The sequence below is a fragment of the Sceloporus occidentalis genome, unplaced genomic scaffold (genome assembly GCF_023333645.1).
Source record: "Sceloporus occidentalis isolate IW3139 unplaced genomic scaffold, rSceOcc1.0.p SCAF_81, whole genome shotgun sequence".
NCBI classification, from domain to species: Eukaryota; Metazoa; Chordata; class Lepidosauria; order Squamata; family Phrynosomatidae; genus Sceloporus; species Sceloporus occidentalis.
This window is the reverse complement of record NW_028317061.1, coordinates 1,808,905-1,824,602: the sequence shown is the minus strand read 5'-3', so window position 1 is coordinate 1,824,602 and position 15,698 is coordinate 1,808,905. Positions and strand designations below refer to the sequence as shown.

The 15,698-nt window shown below is 40.4% G+C and overlaps 1 protein-coding gene across 1 annotated transcript; it reads left to right on the top strand.

Moving 5' to 3' along the window:
- The first annotated feature begins 7,213 nt into the window (after nt 1-7,213).
- On the top strand, nt 7,214-15,240 carry LOC149285310 (charged multivesicular body protein 2b). Its single transcript, XM_089495518.1, has 6 exons — nt 7,214-7,247; nt 11,093-11,184; nt 12,374-12,568; nt 13,356-13,458; nt 14,288-14,394; nt 15,130-15,240. The coding sequence occupies exons 1-6, from the start codon at nt 7,214-7,216 to the stop codon at nt 15,238-15,240; spliced, it is 642 nt and encodes a 213-aa protein (XP_089351644.1).
- The last annotated feature ends 458 nt before the right edge of the window (nt 15,241-15,698 follow it).

Sequence of the window (15,698 nt, the reverse complement as noted above, 5' to 3'; positions counted from 1 at the left end):
GCCTGCTTGTTTCTGCTGCCCAACATATCCTATTTCCTACTAAAACAGCACAAACACTGCAAAGTTATACGGTGGCCATATCTAGCATGAAAAGATTTCTTTAACCGCTATAATACGCTACTGCTATAGGCTATTATGGCTATTGGTCACTAAAATATAATAAACACCTTTATTAATTCTCAGATACAGTATGTTGATAAACTGGCTTATTTTTATTCAACAGACTTGAAACGGGGAATAGAAAAACAAAATCTCATAAAATTATTTACTTTTCCTAAAATCTAAAAAATAATCCATCAAAAATTGTGTTTTTATGTTTTTCAGTTCTATATAACATCACCAAGTATAAATATTAATGTCGCATTCTGCCTATGGCACAAATCGCTCATGGGCTGTGAATGAAGAAGTGGCATTCGCTCCTGACAGTTATCCTAAGCGCCGTGCTGTGCTTCACGTTATATTAGTCTGATAAAACGGTTATCTTCTTAGGAAACTGACATATTTCACCGCTGAATCTGGAAATAAAATAAAGAAAATAAGTTGACCAGCACCTTATTTGTGATAAAGATACGCTCCAAATGGAAGTAGCAGAAACAATCCTTTTTTTAACAGAACAGAATCACTATTACAAAGAGCGATACTTTGAAACATTAAGCATTTTTCAACCTATTAAAAATATGATACAGCACTTACCTTTAGGAGAAGCTGCAACATCACAGCTGCAGCACACCACCCCACAATGTGATGCCATTTTACTGCCACTGTTGGCCGCTTCAAGCCGATAGGCAACAGGCAAGGACCCCCAATGAAGTCACTGAGAACGACTTCTGCTCCTGTTCAAAGGGGGTCTTATTAGCCCTCCAGGAACTTTCATACGGGACGGTGATGGTGCTGACTGGTGGTGAGTATAGTGTGCGCATGCTTTGGCAAGCGTTTGGCCGAACACATCTCCTTTAAGCTTTGGAGCGTGAATAGAGCCCAATGCATATGGGGGATTCTGCAGAATCCATCCACGCCTTTGCAAGGGGGGCCGCATGAGAATTTAAAAGGACCACATATGGGTTTGTAAGTATAAAATAAGCTAGGATAATGTACATAGATTTAATGTTTTTGTTTCCACATGTGTATAGATGTAACTTATTAAAGGTACATTGTCATAAATGTTTTACCTTATTTAAAGATTACATTGTATCGTGGCATCTTGGCAAAAATATCCTATGATAAGATAAGGTTTCCTATGGTTGTCTCAAATGATAATTTTATTAAATGAGGTATGTGTGATATTTATGAGCTGCTAGCAGGACAGTCCTAGTATAAAACATAACAAACTAACTGGTATGACCTCAAACATTCAAAAGTTCATATACGTGAGTGTATTACATCACCTACTTAACATTCCATAGTGATTAAAGCGAATGTCACATTCCCAACGACTCACTACACAGCGAGTACCCGTCACCAGAATTACACGATTATTCTTCTTCATTACCATTATTCTCCCCTTCAGTAGAAGACGGCATGAAAGAGTAATGGGAAAGGCAGAGAAAAACTTGGACTCATGAGTAAATAATTGTCACAATGCGTAATTAAAAATAATTGTGATATGAATTCACGTATAATCCAATAAATTCCCTAACTGTCGGCAATCATCCTTATCAAGTGAGCATCAATGAAGGAGATAGTTTTCAAGATTACTTAGAAGCCATCTCAAAACACATTCTTATCTGGATGTAAACGTAACTTGTCATCATTCATCTTTGTGCAATTTGCATTCGGCTAAACCCCTTCCTACTAAAATTTTGTTAACTCTGCTAAATAGCAAAATATGATAATTAATGCATTTTTATAATGAATTTCCTTCTATTTTTCTGTTAAGGGAACACGCGGAGCCTGAGGCTTAGAACTAACAGCAGGGTCACTGAAGCCAGCGCCATGCTCTGCTGGATCCATTCCAACAAGTAAATCCCAGTTGAGTCGAATACATACTGTTTGGAGTTACAAAAGCAATTTAGATGTAAGACTGTAAATTCTCAAAAAAGGAAAAATCAAACGCAACATAAATCAATGCACTTACTGTAGCTGAAGTTAATCCATTTTTGATGACACTAACTTTCTAAATGCTTACAGAAAACATTATCTGTCTTTTTTATTATTATCTTTTATTATTTTTATCTGTGCTGATCTGTAATTATTTTTTTTTCTCTTTAAGTTTAAGAACCCCAATGCATTTAAGAGGCTTCTTCAATTTCCATGGCATCTATCTGTGCCCTCCCTTTGTAGGTCAATAAGAACCATTTGGCTCATCTAATCTGCCCATTTTTCCTGATGTTAAGACTCCGACCTAAACCAGTTCTTGGTCTTGCCTTAGATTCAGGACAGCTTTATGCCTGCCCCATGTATGTTTAAATGTTATCACTCTCTACCTGTTCTGCTGAGAATCTGTTCCATGTATCCATCATCCCAGTAAAGTAAAACCTCCTTACATTACATATAAACCTCTGACCTTCTAGTTTTAGATTATGGCCTCTTGATCTAACATTTGTCCTCCTGTGAAATAAACTTCCCTCCTGTTACTGTGTTAAATCCCTTTAAGCATTTAAATGTTTTTATCACATCTCCCCTCTCTTCTCTCCCCCAAAGCTATAGATACTGAGATCCATTAACCTTTCTACAGAGCTGTACACAAGGTGAGATCTGTGACAAATAACACAGCAACAATTATAAGGGAAAAGTTTACCTGATTCAAGAATGATTTCAGGTTAAGGTTTAAGCATTGAACAATTATGTTTCTAATGCTGCGCTCAGTAGCTGAACAAAAAATGACGGAGAGTCTGTTTCCAGATCAGTGCTGGAAAAGAAATTCTATCAAATATGCCGTTTTTGAAATAATACCCTCTAAAAACAAACTCAAAGCGTTACATTTTATCCCTGAATGAACTACACATTCAGCATGTTACAGAATTACTCCAAATAACCTATCTAGGGAGATGAGCAGAAACAGCCCTTTTCTGCTGTTCGTTCCAAATCAATAATTAACAACTGTTCTGAATTTGGCATGACTGTTCTGATCTGGGACCCCAAACATGTCTTTTGGTATCTACCCCATTAATTGCACAGGAGCACGCCAGAATAACAGCCAAAAACAGAACTATAATACGTACGCTACCGTATAATACAGAGAACCGGTGCAAATGCCCGTGAGTTCCTGGGCCACAAGACCATCCCCAGTCCGGCCCTGCAGGGCCCTCTGCTAAATCATTTACAGTGTTCTGTGTACGGACTGCTGGACAGGTGTATGTCAATACAACGCATGTATGACTTGAAGGCTTAAAACCACATAGCCCTGAATCATCCTGCTCATTATAACACCATGTCTACAGTCCATCCATATTGTTTTAAATTTGCCTTGGTATATATTATTATTATTATTATTTATTGTTTTATGTAGCGCCATCAAATTCCGTAGCGCTGTAAAATGGGTATACAGGACATAACAAGTAGCATGTAACATAAATTGACTAACAGAGACAACAGGTGAGGAGGGCCCTGCTCAAATGAGCTTACAGTCTAGAGGGATTTATCTTCTTACTAAAACTATAATAAAGATAAATAATTCCTCATTCTTAATAGAAATGCCAAAACGCTAATCGATTCTACATTCTCCATATATAGAGTTGGCTCTTGGAAATAACCAGGAGCCGCATTGCCATCATTAGACATACTGAATAAACAGAATAGTAGGGATCTCAGCCCCAATTTATCTATGAGTCGGAAACAGCAAAGATTGATATAGCGCCTGTTCACTGAGCATGGTTTACATTAATTGCCTTTTTTCATGTTTTCTGATGTACAATTTAAAGCTGATAGAAAAAGAAAATGCAAAAACACCCAATTTCTCTTCTGTGACTTGCAACCTACTGTTTAATGACAGTCCTCTGGCCAAATGACAATATGATCCAGTATCTATCTCATGCATTGTTTAACATTTATTATTATTTCTTTGTTATCTATGTTAGCTGGCAACACATCAGTTCCTGAATAAATTCAATAAATAAAAATATGTGCAGCGTCTTGAACATCATTACAAATCACAAACGAATTCAAGATTTAGTATCTGACCATCAGTCTGGAAGGTTTATTGCTGTCCTGAAGTGAAAATGATAGCATATTTTATATAATAATATATAATATACAGGAGAACGTAGTGACGGAATTCAAATTCATATGCCCCCCCCCCGTAATCCAATAAATAAATGAATGAATGAATGAATAAATAAATAAAATAATCTACTATGAACCATTAAAAGACAATTAACATTAGCTTGTTTCAATTATTTAAAACACATTCATTTATGGGGTGATAAATATTTTTTTTTCTATATCCTCACATTGTCTTTTTTTTTTTTTTTCCACGGCTTTCTTGCTTTTATTTATTTATTTTTTTAAATAATTTATAAGTGAAGTTGCCTTCATTTATCATGGTGTTAGGAAAAAAGATTAATTCTATTCTATGTGCTGTTCTCTAATTATTGTCAGCATTAAAAAATTAGGTTCTACGAGACAAGAGTTTCACACTGGACCTTAAAAATATAAAGTAAGTACTCTTTGGGGGATCATTAACATCTTGAATGCCTTAACCATTTGAGTGACAGAGGTTGCATACCAATGAAAGAACTAAAAAATGAAAATTAAGTTTCAAGAAAATACACTGAAGGAGAATTACAGCTGTAATAAGGCGACAAAATGTACATTAAAAAAATCAAGGATTAAAATAATAAAAACAAATAAATAAAAGAAATTATATTTAAAGGTAGGGTTTTTTTTTTTCTTTTGGTAATAGGTTATTCTTTGGGCATCACCGGAAAACATGGCTCTGCTTTACCTTAATGAGACTGCTCACTAAAACCTTCATTTTAGGCAGGAGTGATCAAGTCCCCAACCCTGCATAGATGGCTTTAATACATGAGACCTGTGTAGCAAAGAGGTCAGGATGCTTGTCTTTCAAGGGGAATGAATACAGAGCCTCTTAATTGGGTCTATCCACTAAATGGAGAGCTTTAATATTAACTCCCCCACTTCCCTATTCGTTATGATGGGTAAACATGGGCAAGTTCCTCCAGCAGGAAGGGCTGAGCTGACCCTGTATTATGTATATTTTAATGGATGATTTTTTTATGCATTATGCAGGTCCAACCGAGTATACATACAGAGCAACCCTGGCTCAAACCGCGGGAATTTGATTGTTATTACTATTTAAAATACAATAAAAATGACTTCCAGAAAAAAAGTAATTTGGTTACATGCCAGGTTAACAATATAAGGACTGAAAAACTTTTTTTCAGATGGCCAGATGGTTGAAGGCTACCTTGCCACAGATACCCTGTAGATTTGGCAATCGTTACTCTCTATTCAGTTCACTGCATTTCTGAAAAATGTTCTGCTAAGCCTAGTGGTCCCAGGGTTGAAATAAGTTCAATGACATTTGATAGTAATGTGTGTTATACCCCTGGGTGAGTCCCAAAATGACCGCGGTGGTGGTTGGCCAAGTCTTACCGCTCATCTGTCCCACTTACTGTAAAGTCATCAATATCTGACATTCACACATCAGGGTCCTGATACTTTCGGACACAATGACTTTGATGAGACCTCCATCCCTGACTTCTTTATCATGTGTGTTTTTGAGAAATTAGTATATTTGTTACTAGTACCAGAGGAGGTTAAAAAAAATACTACACTGATTGATGCCCTGGGCAATTAGTTAGAGCTTCTTGGTCCAGCGAGAAACCAGATTTTTGGAGTCAAGCAGGAAATATTTCCCACTTTTGAGGCACAATTGGAAATCACGTCAGTGCTTTTTTTTTTGCCTCCTCCTGGATCAACCAGAAGGTTGAATTTGATGGACCTGTATCTGTAAATCTCTGTGTTATAAATCTAGGTTACATTTGGAGAGGTTTATCATAACCAGCTTTTCCTGGCGTCCCAAATATTGGAGTGTATCCAGCTGGTGCGTCAGTGCCACTAATGATTACTGCATTTAAAATATTCCCCAAAATCTCTGAGATTATTTGAAGAAATTATTATATATTGCAGAGCCCCGTCACACTGGGGTTAGCTCTTCATAATGTATCTTGTAACTACTTTGCTATCATACCTGGGAACTTCTGGGCTCCGGCAATCCGGAGCCTTCCCTTGTGGGACGCGGCCAGGACTGCAAAGGAAAAATGGGCGGGGAGCAGGGCGGGGAGCAGGGCGGGGCGTGTCAAGACCCCGCGACCCGTTGAGTTCCCAGGTATCTTTGCTATAACAGTGGACACAACATTTTAGATTGTGTCACACGCAGCGTAGCTTCGCTTGGCAGACACTGGTGGTTTGTGCCCATTCTCACACTCGCCATCACTTCTTCCAGTAGAAGCAGTAGATGTTAATACAGTGAAGGCGTTTAAGCAAGCATGGGATAGGCATAAGGCTAAACTAGATATTAGATAAGGCCAGGGACTAAGGAAAGTATTCAGAGGTCGGGCAGACTGGATGGGCAGACTTTTCTTATCTGCCGTCACTTTCTATGTTTCCGGAACCACAGAAGCAGGCGCTCCTGCCGATGTCATTTTCCATTTTCCTCCAGACCAGGCGGGACTGCCGATGTATTCTGAATAAAAAAAAAAGGATAGATCATGTTTTCTTCAGCCATTTACTTCCAGGACACAAACATTTCAGGAGTTGCTGACCGGCCCATGCGAAGTGCTGCCCCCTGTAGTATGTGGCAGGTATAACCTCGCTTAAGGAAATACTACTCAATTATACATCCCACATACTCCAGGGGCGGCACTTTACTGGTTATGGTCAGTAATGTGTGTAATTAATACGCGTCTTGGGGGGGGTGATGAAGTCACAGCAATGCGTTCTGCATTGGACTGTAATGTGGGGGAGCCTGTGCCCCGTATCCCCCGGGGCCTCCAGTCAGCGGCTCCAGGCCCTGAGTGGCTCGTTTATAAGGGTTTCACACAGTCACCGAGGGGCTGGCGTTCCTGCCGCTGCGACTCCACGAAAACATTGAAGCCGCCAGGACTCTCGTTACGTCACGACAGGGACGAGTCACGTGGTTGGGGGCGGGTCACGTGGTGGAGCGCAGCCGTGGAACCGGTTCCTGGTTGTGAAGTCAATAAGGAAATAGGGAGCGGGCAGGTAGATCGGAGAGCGCCGAGCGGCCGCAGACATGGCCTCCCTGTTCAAGAAGAAGACCGTGGACGGTGAGTGCGATAGTTTGCGGAAACTCTCTGTAGATGCCCTCTGTCCTCCCTCATCGTAGCCCGGCACCTCCATCGCAGGGGGCGACTCTCTCCCCCTGGGTGCTGTTCTACCCCCTGGCAGGCAAATGCCCCTGCCCTTCCTCTGTCACTGGGTATTTATGTACAGCTGCCCCCCCCCGTGACCCCCTCTTTCTCTCACCGCCTTCCCATCACCACTACCCCAGCATACTGTCAGCCTGCACTGCCCTTCACACACCGGGTGCCTCTGCAGGTGTGTATATGTATGTGTAATATAGTACATGTGTAATATATATATATAACCGTCTGCCACACAGAGGTAATGCCCCCTTCACCAGTTTTACCTTGTGTAGCCCCTTTTTTCAGTGTTTAACCCTTTCATACAGATAGGGCGGCCTGTGGGTGTATATTATTCCTGTAATGCAGTCACCCTTATTTAACCCTATCCTCCCTGCAGGGCACACAGGATGCCAGGCTGTGTTACCCTTTTCGTCCTTTTCATACCCCCTTCCTGTTTAATCTTTAGGCCCCCATTACAAATCCATCCCCTGCCAGCCCCCCATCCCCCGTCTCCTTATGTCTGGAAAGTGTATTTATACGTCTGATTCGCTCCTTTGATTCTCAGCAGAATCCGGTGGCATTTTAAATTTACACAAAGAACCAATGTCTTCTCTCTCTATATATATTTATTATATATTATATCATATTAGTGTATATTGTAAACCCGTATGCATTAGAACAGCTTTTACTGGCAAATGTGCTGCATGTAACTTTATTCATTTCTGTTATTGATTAGATAAATGGATCTGAGTGTATAAAACAATTAAATACAATGACCACAGCTAATTGCTAGTGTCAGTGTGTGTGTGTATGTATATATATATATATATATGTGTGTGTGTGTGTGTTACGGACGCAGTGCTGTGCGACCTATAGCTTTGTGATGTAGCACAGTTTAGTAAATCGTGCCCGTTTGGAGGAGCGTGTTCCCCCAGGAGTACATAAGGCATGTTTAATTTGTGATAATCACTGCGATTTACATGATCTTGGCTCGCGTATAATTTGTCTCTGAACCCCTTTGGGTGAGACTTTTCCTCCTGGAAATCGCATAAATCCTTTGCTGCTTTAAGTGAGGTCTTTGATATAATTCCATGGTTTTCATACATTGTTCATTATTGTTAGAATTTGCTAGCGATGCCGCCAATTCTAGCGAAACACAAAACATCCTCCGAATCAGCCAGCCAGACGCCCCCAAGTATCTATCATTCTGTACGTCAACAGTTCCTTAAACACCATTAATAAGCAAAATACTTTTATATTCATATTCGTGTATCCTCTAAAAGACATAAAAGTCTTTGTAGATGTAACATAAGGCTGTTTCACTTTATGGATGGGGTGGTGGATAAGTGGAGCAGCACCCTAGCAGAGGTGGTAGCGGTTAATACAGTAAAGGAATGTAAATATACATAAAGCTATCCTGAATCTAAGATGAGACTATAGGCTGGTTAAGGTCTGAGTTTTTTACATCAGGGATAACAGACTATATGGGCCGGGTCGAACGTTGCCGGTAAGCTCTCTCTCTCGGATACGCGTTCTATAGATAGACACTTCCTTGTTGGAAAGCACGTGAAGAAACAATGACGTCACTTATGAGACAGTCGTCAGGTGATCCCACGGAGAGGACAGAGGCGCTGATTCACTTGGTGACGCCTTCTGACTCGCAGCCAGCGCTGAGTGGGTTAAAGACGAGTCTGCGCCAGGATCTACGTAATGTGCCTTTAGAGCTCCTCTCTCTTGGCGAGGATAAACAGCAGTCTACACGGTGCTGCACTTGGTAGCAAACGGCATTCATCCTTTTAGATATCCGGCAGCCCCTGGGAATAAAACCTTGACTTCCACGCTGCGACTTCCCTATGAAAACGTCAGGACGTGACGAATCCCTTACAAATGTATAGGTCAAAATATTTCCGCCCCAGTCTAGCGAATGAATGGGACACCCTTAGTGTGCCGGGTGCTGTCTGCACAACTGCAAGCCTCCTACCGGGAGAGCGTTTAGAACATTAAACTATATGGAGAAAACTCAGTGAAACCTTTTTGGAAAGTAGGCCAGCACAATGTATAGATTAAATCCAGCCGCATACTGTTATCCTGATGGCTGCACATTAATGGCCATTAGCAGAATAGGCTTTTTATTTCCGTGCGGCGGCTACAAATATAGCATTTTGCTTTAATGTATTTTATCGCTTTTATCCTCTCCTGTGCAAACTGCTTTGATTCAGCCCATCTAGCCTTTTTTTCCCCTAACATATGCTTGAATTCCCTTGCAGTTTTAGGCTCTATCACTTCTGCTGGGAGGCTGCTCCCCTTATCTACCACCCTCTCAGAAAGTATTGTCTCGTTTTTGAAGCAAACTTATTTTAGAAACTTTTCCGTTTGAATCTTGAGGACTTCTTACTTTTCATGGTCACTCCTGTGGGGTGTCCCTGTTTTATTCTCCACAATGACAAACGCCCAACCCTTTCCTTATTATCTTTATTGATCATGTGACCAGCAAAGCAGGGATCGTTTCATAGAATCATAGTTAAACGGGAGCCTCGAGGCTTTAACATGTTATTAGCCGTGTTCTCTACCGCAGTACTTAGGTGACCCAGCCTTACGTGGCCTCGGAAGGAAATCTCTACCTGGCTACATGTAGCCCCGCTGAGCAGCGATGAATCTGAGAGCTGGTAGAGGAGCGTGTGCTGGGCTCTGCGCATGCACACGTTGAGAGTAGGAGGACCCGCCTGTCCTGTTTTGCTGTTCTCCGCCCCGTGCAGCAATCTTTCAATGAGGTTGTATTTTCTTCGTGACCTGGCTACAAACTGTAGAAGCCGGGGCTCCCGTACAGACACGCTTTAGGGCCACTTTATCAGATATGTGCATTAAGCAATGGACTCCTGTAAAGTAGTTTGGAAACATGTAGATTAAAGCATGCGTGTGAATTCAGTACCGTAGCTGTATACACAGACTGACGGCTTTGGGTGATAACAAGTCCATGATAAGTTTTTATAGCTCGTTTTGAGCATTGACTTGTGGTGACGGCTTTTGGAAAGGCGGGTAGGAAATCTCCTTCGTGATCTAAGGGACCGCGGGGACGAAATAGTCCAGAACTCTTAGACCAAACGGCTCCTGAAGAATGACGTTGATTAACCGTCCATGAAACAATCCCAATCTAGGTGATTTTAAGAAATGCGTGTAAAAGGGGAGCGCTGCCCCTGATAGTTAAGTAGTCGGTCCAACCTGCTAGTTTGCCCACCTTTACTCCTTTAGTCTTTATCTCTACCTGCGATGATCGGGGCACTACCTGCTTCATTCCTATTCCACACCACGTGGGGTTATCCCTTCCACATATCCTCGCAGGGAATTACATATGTATAAAGAACCCAAAGCAGATTTACATTCCGATACAGCAACAATGAGGTCTACATCAGAGCGTCGCGGCTATCGTCTTCCCCCATTAGACGGATCACGCAAAACCATAAAACGCGCATTTTCTAACAGCCCGTTTGGAAATATAGCATATTTTATCGAGCTTCACGGCTTTATGTTGTTGGATATCGATGCGGCCCCTAAACATTACAAATGTGATCGTTTTAAACACGAGCAGCATTAACCCTTAAGGTGCTGGAAAGAACCCGGCCAGTGTGAAATTCATTGCTCGTCCCTTTGGGAACGTTTGCGTAAAGGAACACGGAATGGAGTTAATGCGGTTCTCGCAGCGTTTAGTCAGGCGGCTATCGAATGGTTTTATTTTCTAAGCGTTCTCGCCTCCCCCCCCCCCCCCCCAGATATAATAAAGGAGCAGAACAAGGAGCTAAGAGGCACGCAGAGGGCCATAACCCGAGATCGAGCCGCCTTGGAGAAACAGGAGAAACAGCTGGTGAGTACTGCGGACGCGCTCTGCGCTAATAGCTACTTCTACCTTTTAGAATGGAGGCTCGTGTTAAATCATGAGTATCCTAAACAAAGGCGATATGTCGGCGCCGCTCCGCATGAAGGGCATCAACATCCCTTCTTTCCCTTTTCTAACATTTTTTTTTTTTTTTTTCTTTTTCCAGATAATTATTTGCAATTGTATTTATTGCGCTCTAAAGTGTAAGAGCAGCCTTGTGCGCGCTGAGCCTCATTACCGATCCCCACGGTGGCTTGATATTTTTATGAAATGGCAGACTTTTTACAACCTTGCGGGGTTTTTTTTGTTTGTTTTTTGCTTTTTTGTATCCCCTTTTCATGAGTTTTTCTTCTCAGCTCTAGCAAGATAGTCATCATTCATTCTTTCTATTTTGAGTACAGTACTTATCGATTCTCAAAAGTTAGAGGCCAGCAAGAATATCAACATCCACGGCTGTCTGCGTTCTCGTGACGGTCATAGATAGTTGAAAATACTGAGAAAAATACTTATTTTGACAAACATTACTGAAGCGTTTCTTCCTTGTGTAAGCATAGTATGCCTGCATATTCCAGAAGATTATTCCACGTGTCTAGTACTTGTCTTTCTAAAGCAACGCTTTCGTACTTTGGCCTTTAGTCGCCTATCCTGAAATAATGTCCTTTATGTGAAATCCCAGCAGGAGTAGTCAATGACAATAATGTAAGATTCCATATTTAATTATTTTTACATTTTTTTAGAATGAGGCGCCCGTGTGGCAGGTGGGGTGCTCAACCCTAAAGTTTGGCCAAAACCTGCAAATGTGCACAGTATCAAGACAAGGCTTTAAATTGAGATGCAGTCCCACTGATTTAGCTCCTTGGTTAGCAATATCGTCATGTAAAATAAGAGGACTCGCCAAAGTTGGGGTACTTGGCGGTGGGCGGCCAAGCAATATATGGCCATATAGTGTAAAGAAATCCCTAATATTTATGCCGCAGGTGTTTTTGGTTTTTTTTATATATATTATTTGCGGGGTTTGCTCTGAATTCTTGCTTTGTTTTGTGTGACTTTTGGTCATTATTATCCTAGCGGGAATCTGGATGCCTTTTATGCTTTTTTAGGTTTTTCGCTCCCCTTTCTGTAAATCGGTAACCGTTGAGCTTTATGCGCTGATCTTGCTTACATTTTCTCCAATCAGGAGATGGAAATAAAAAAGATGGCCAAGACAGGCAACAAAGACGCGTGCCGAATTCTAGCAAAGCAACTGGTGCAGCTCCGCAAGCAGAAGACTCGCACTTACGCTGTGAGTTCCAAGGTCACGTCCATGTCAACGCAGACGAAGGTTATGAGTTCCCAGATGAAGATGGCCGGAGCAATGTCTACAACAGCAAAGGTATGAGCGTTCTGCAGTCATGCATGGAAAAAGAAATGGGTACATTTACAAGGATCTTCTGAAATGACTCTGTATTGTATATGACAGAGAATGATACAAACGCCAAATCCTATGCATGCTGTTCACAACCACATAGAAAAAGGGCTTAGTGTCATTCTGCTGTTGTGTATTGCTTGCTTTACCAACACTACAGAACATAAAACAGGTTGAGCTGAGAAAAATATCTAACTTTTGTCTGTAATTAGGCAACAATATTTCTGTTCTTAGCAAATATGTTTTAATTACCAGCCAGATGTAGAGTAAGAGAAATGAAGCTCTCTGCTGTGCTTACATCTAAATGACGTGTATGTATAAATGTATTAATTTGTAAGCAAACACACAGTTCCTTTTAACGTAAATTTAACGTAATATTGCTACACCCTTAATAAATGTGGTTTATTAGCGTTATACTAGGATTGCTGACGGCATTCTGTGTACTATTTGTGCAAATTGCTATAACAATTACATGCCAACGCGATCAGTTCTAGCAGAAACTGTCCACTGTGTGAAAAGCAGAAAACTTACATTAACGTTAAATCTGTTATAGTTAATTGTAGTTTAAAGTATAATATATAGTGCACTTAAACATTTCATATTTTCGCTTAACCCTTTTAATACCTCCGTGTATAAATCCACTGGGACGCTAGAACTCGGCGTCTGAGAGTTTTAAATGGATACGTGGAAAATTTGGTTTCTTATAGTTTGCTGTGAAAAACACAGAGATTTGACTGTTTGTTTTATTATTCAGACAATGCAAGCCGTAAACAAAAAAATGGATCCTCAAAAGACTCTCCAAACAATGCAGAATTTCCAAAAAGAAAACATGAAGATGGAAATGACAGAAGAGATGAGTGAGTCTCTTTTGTTGTTAGCTACAGTGTAATTTACATTGACTGTGGAGGTATCACATCTTGTTTCGGTTATAAAAGTGAACGTATTAGAAAAGTAGTAGTTACTGGATCTGCAAAGGTATTTGTTACCATCCAATGGCCTCTAGGATAAGCATAGAAGAATGAATGAACGGATGAGATTTTCATTCTTTGTACAGGGCTCCCTCTAGTGGCTAGCAGGTGTAGTTACAACGTTAAAACTGCATTAAATATCTCAATCCATGGTTTAAAAAAATCCTTATATATGTACACTATTTTTTTACTATTTTTTTTTTGGAGCATTAGCTGTTTTCATGGAAATTCTACCTGTAACATAATTGCAAAAGGGATATAAATGGCCTCTGTATGTTAAAATCTGCCGTTTTTTGTTGTTTTAATGGACATAATTTGTTTTTCTTTTAAAAATAAAATAACCCCAGGAAATTATAGTGACCCTTCAAACTTCTGAAAGGGAGTGTATATGGGGTTTTAATGTAATGTAATACCTCATTCTAATGTGGGTGTATATTTTGTAGACAGAGCAACTTTTTTTTCTGGAACACATAAGCGCCTTTAAATTCATAATTATTGTATCTAACATTGTAGTGACGAAAACAGATTTAGGTATTTTAGATCATGTGTATGAATAGGTGGAGGATGTTGAAATTATATATCACTTTTTTTGTAGGAATCTTTCAAGGCTTTTTTAGGACAACAGAATTGTTTAATTAAATGATGGCACACTGCAGTGCTTTGCTTATTTACTAAATGTGGGGGGCGTATGTAATTGTGGACTTTGTGTCTTTACTAGTAAACGATACACTGGACGATATATTTGATGCATCTGAAGATGAAGAAGAAAGCCAAGACATTGTGAATCAAGTATTAGATGAAATTGGCATTGAAATTTCTGGAAAGGTACAACTTTATTTAAAAATACTGGATAGCTGAAGTCACTAAACGTTTCCATTAACTGTTACAGTGTGTGTATAGTGCTAGAGTCAGTATGACTGTATTGTAGTGTGTGAATGTATGTGAATGCGTGTGCCACGGGTAGAAGACATCAAGGCGCCCGTGTTATGTCCCCCTGCGGTGGTAGAGAGACCGCAGCAGGCAGCTTGGACTAAGACAGGACTCCACACGGTGGGAGGGGGGAACGGTAGGTGCTAATGTGGTGCAGTACTGAAGAAATGTTTAACTGCAGACACCCTGGTCTAATGTTTAAACATCATTTAACTGTGGGCTGGGGGGTAATATATGAAAATAAAAACATGATTGGAAAAGAAAAAGGCTCCTAAATTGTTTGGCTGGCTCCTAGATCCAAACCAAATGTGTCAACCCTGGGTTAAATCACCTAGTGAACTATACAAAAACAAATATAAAAAAACAAAACGGGTGGACTGTCCTGGGGTCCTTTGTAATTAATTTTGGGCCTGTCTGGGGAGGCATGAAGGCAGCAGGGTTATGTGATGTGGTAGAATTCTAGTAAAAGTATGCAGGTGTGAGCATGTCTAAGTTTGTGTAAAGGTGTGTGTGTGTGTGAATGTTTATCCCAGTGCAGATGTGATTTACTGGGGAAGTAAACCGCATTTCTACTTGATATTACCATTTTTTTACAGCTTTCGTGTTATTTATTATTGTTATCTCTCCTAGATGTCCAAAGCACCGTCAGCAGCCAAAGGATTGCCCTCTGCCTCTACTTCTAAATCTACTATTTCGGATGAGGAAATAGAGCGCCAACTAAAAGCCCTGGGAGTAGATTAATCTTTACACACTAAGCCTCTTTTTCTTAGGGATTCTGCAAGAACATTTTTTTGTTTTCCTTTGTTAAGGCTGCAAAGAGCCTGTTTTTAAGATGTGATCTCTTTTCAATGCAGATTGATGGAACCATATCAGATTTTGCTGAACCGTGGACAATTTTCAGTGACATGCACAATAACAATTGTATATAATTCAGTAAATCATAGCTTGTGTATAAATACCCTGATATTTTCCTCTCAATATGAAAGCTGGCAGTTCACCAAGTACGGTTGTGTAACGAATCCCTGCTGATCTTGGTGGGTGCCTACAGTTTCATTTTGAGATACATTTGACAAAAACTCTTCAAGCCATTGCGTTTTTAGAAAGACCTTTCTAAATTTCACTCATTGTTTCATGATACTTCTGCTTCAACAATGCTTATCTTATACTGCTAACGCCAACCTACCAGCCTTGCAGCCAAA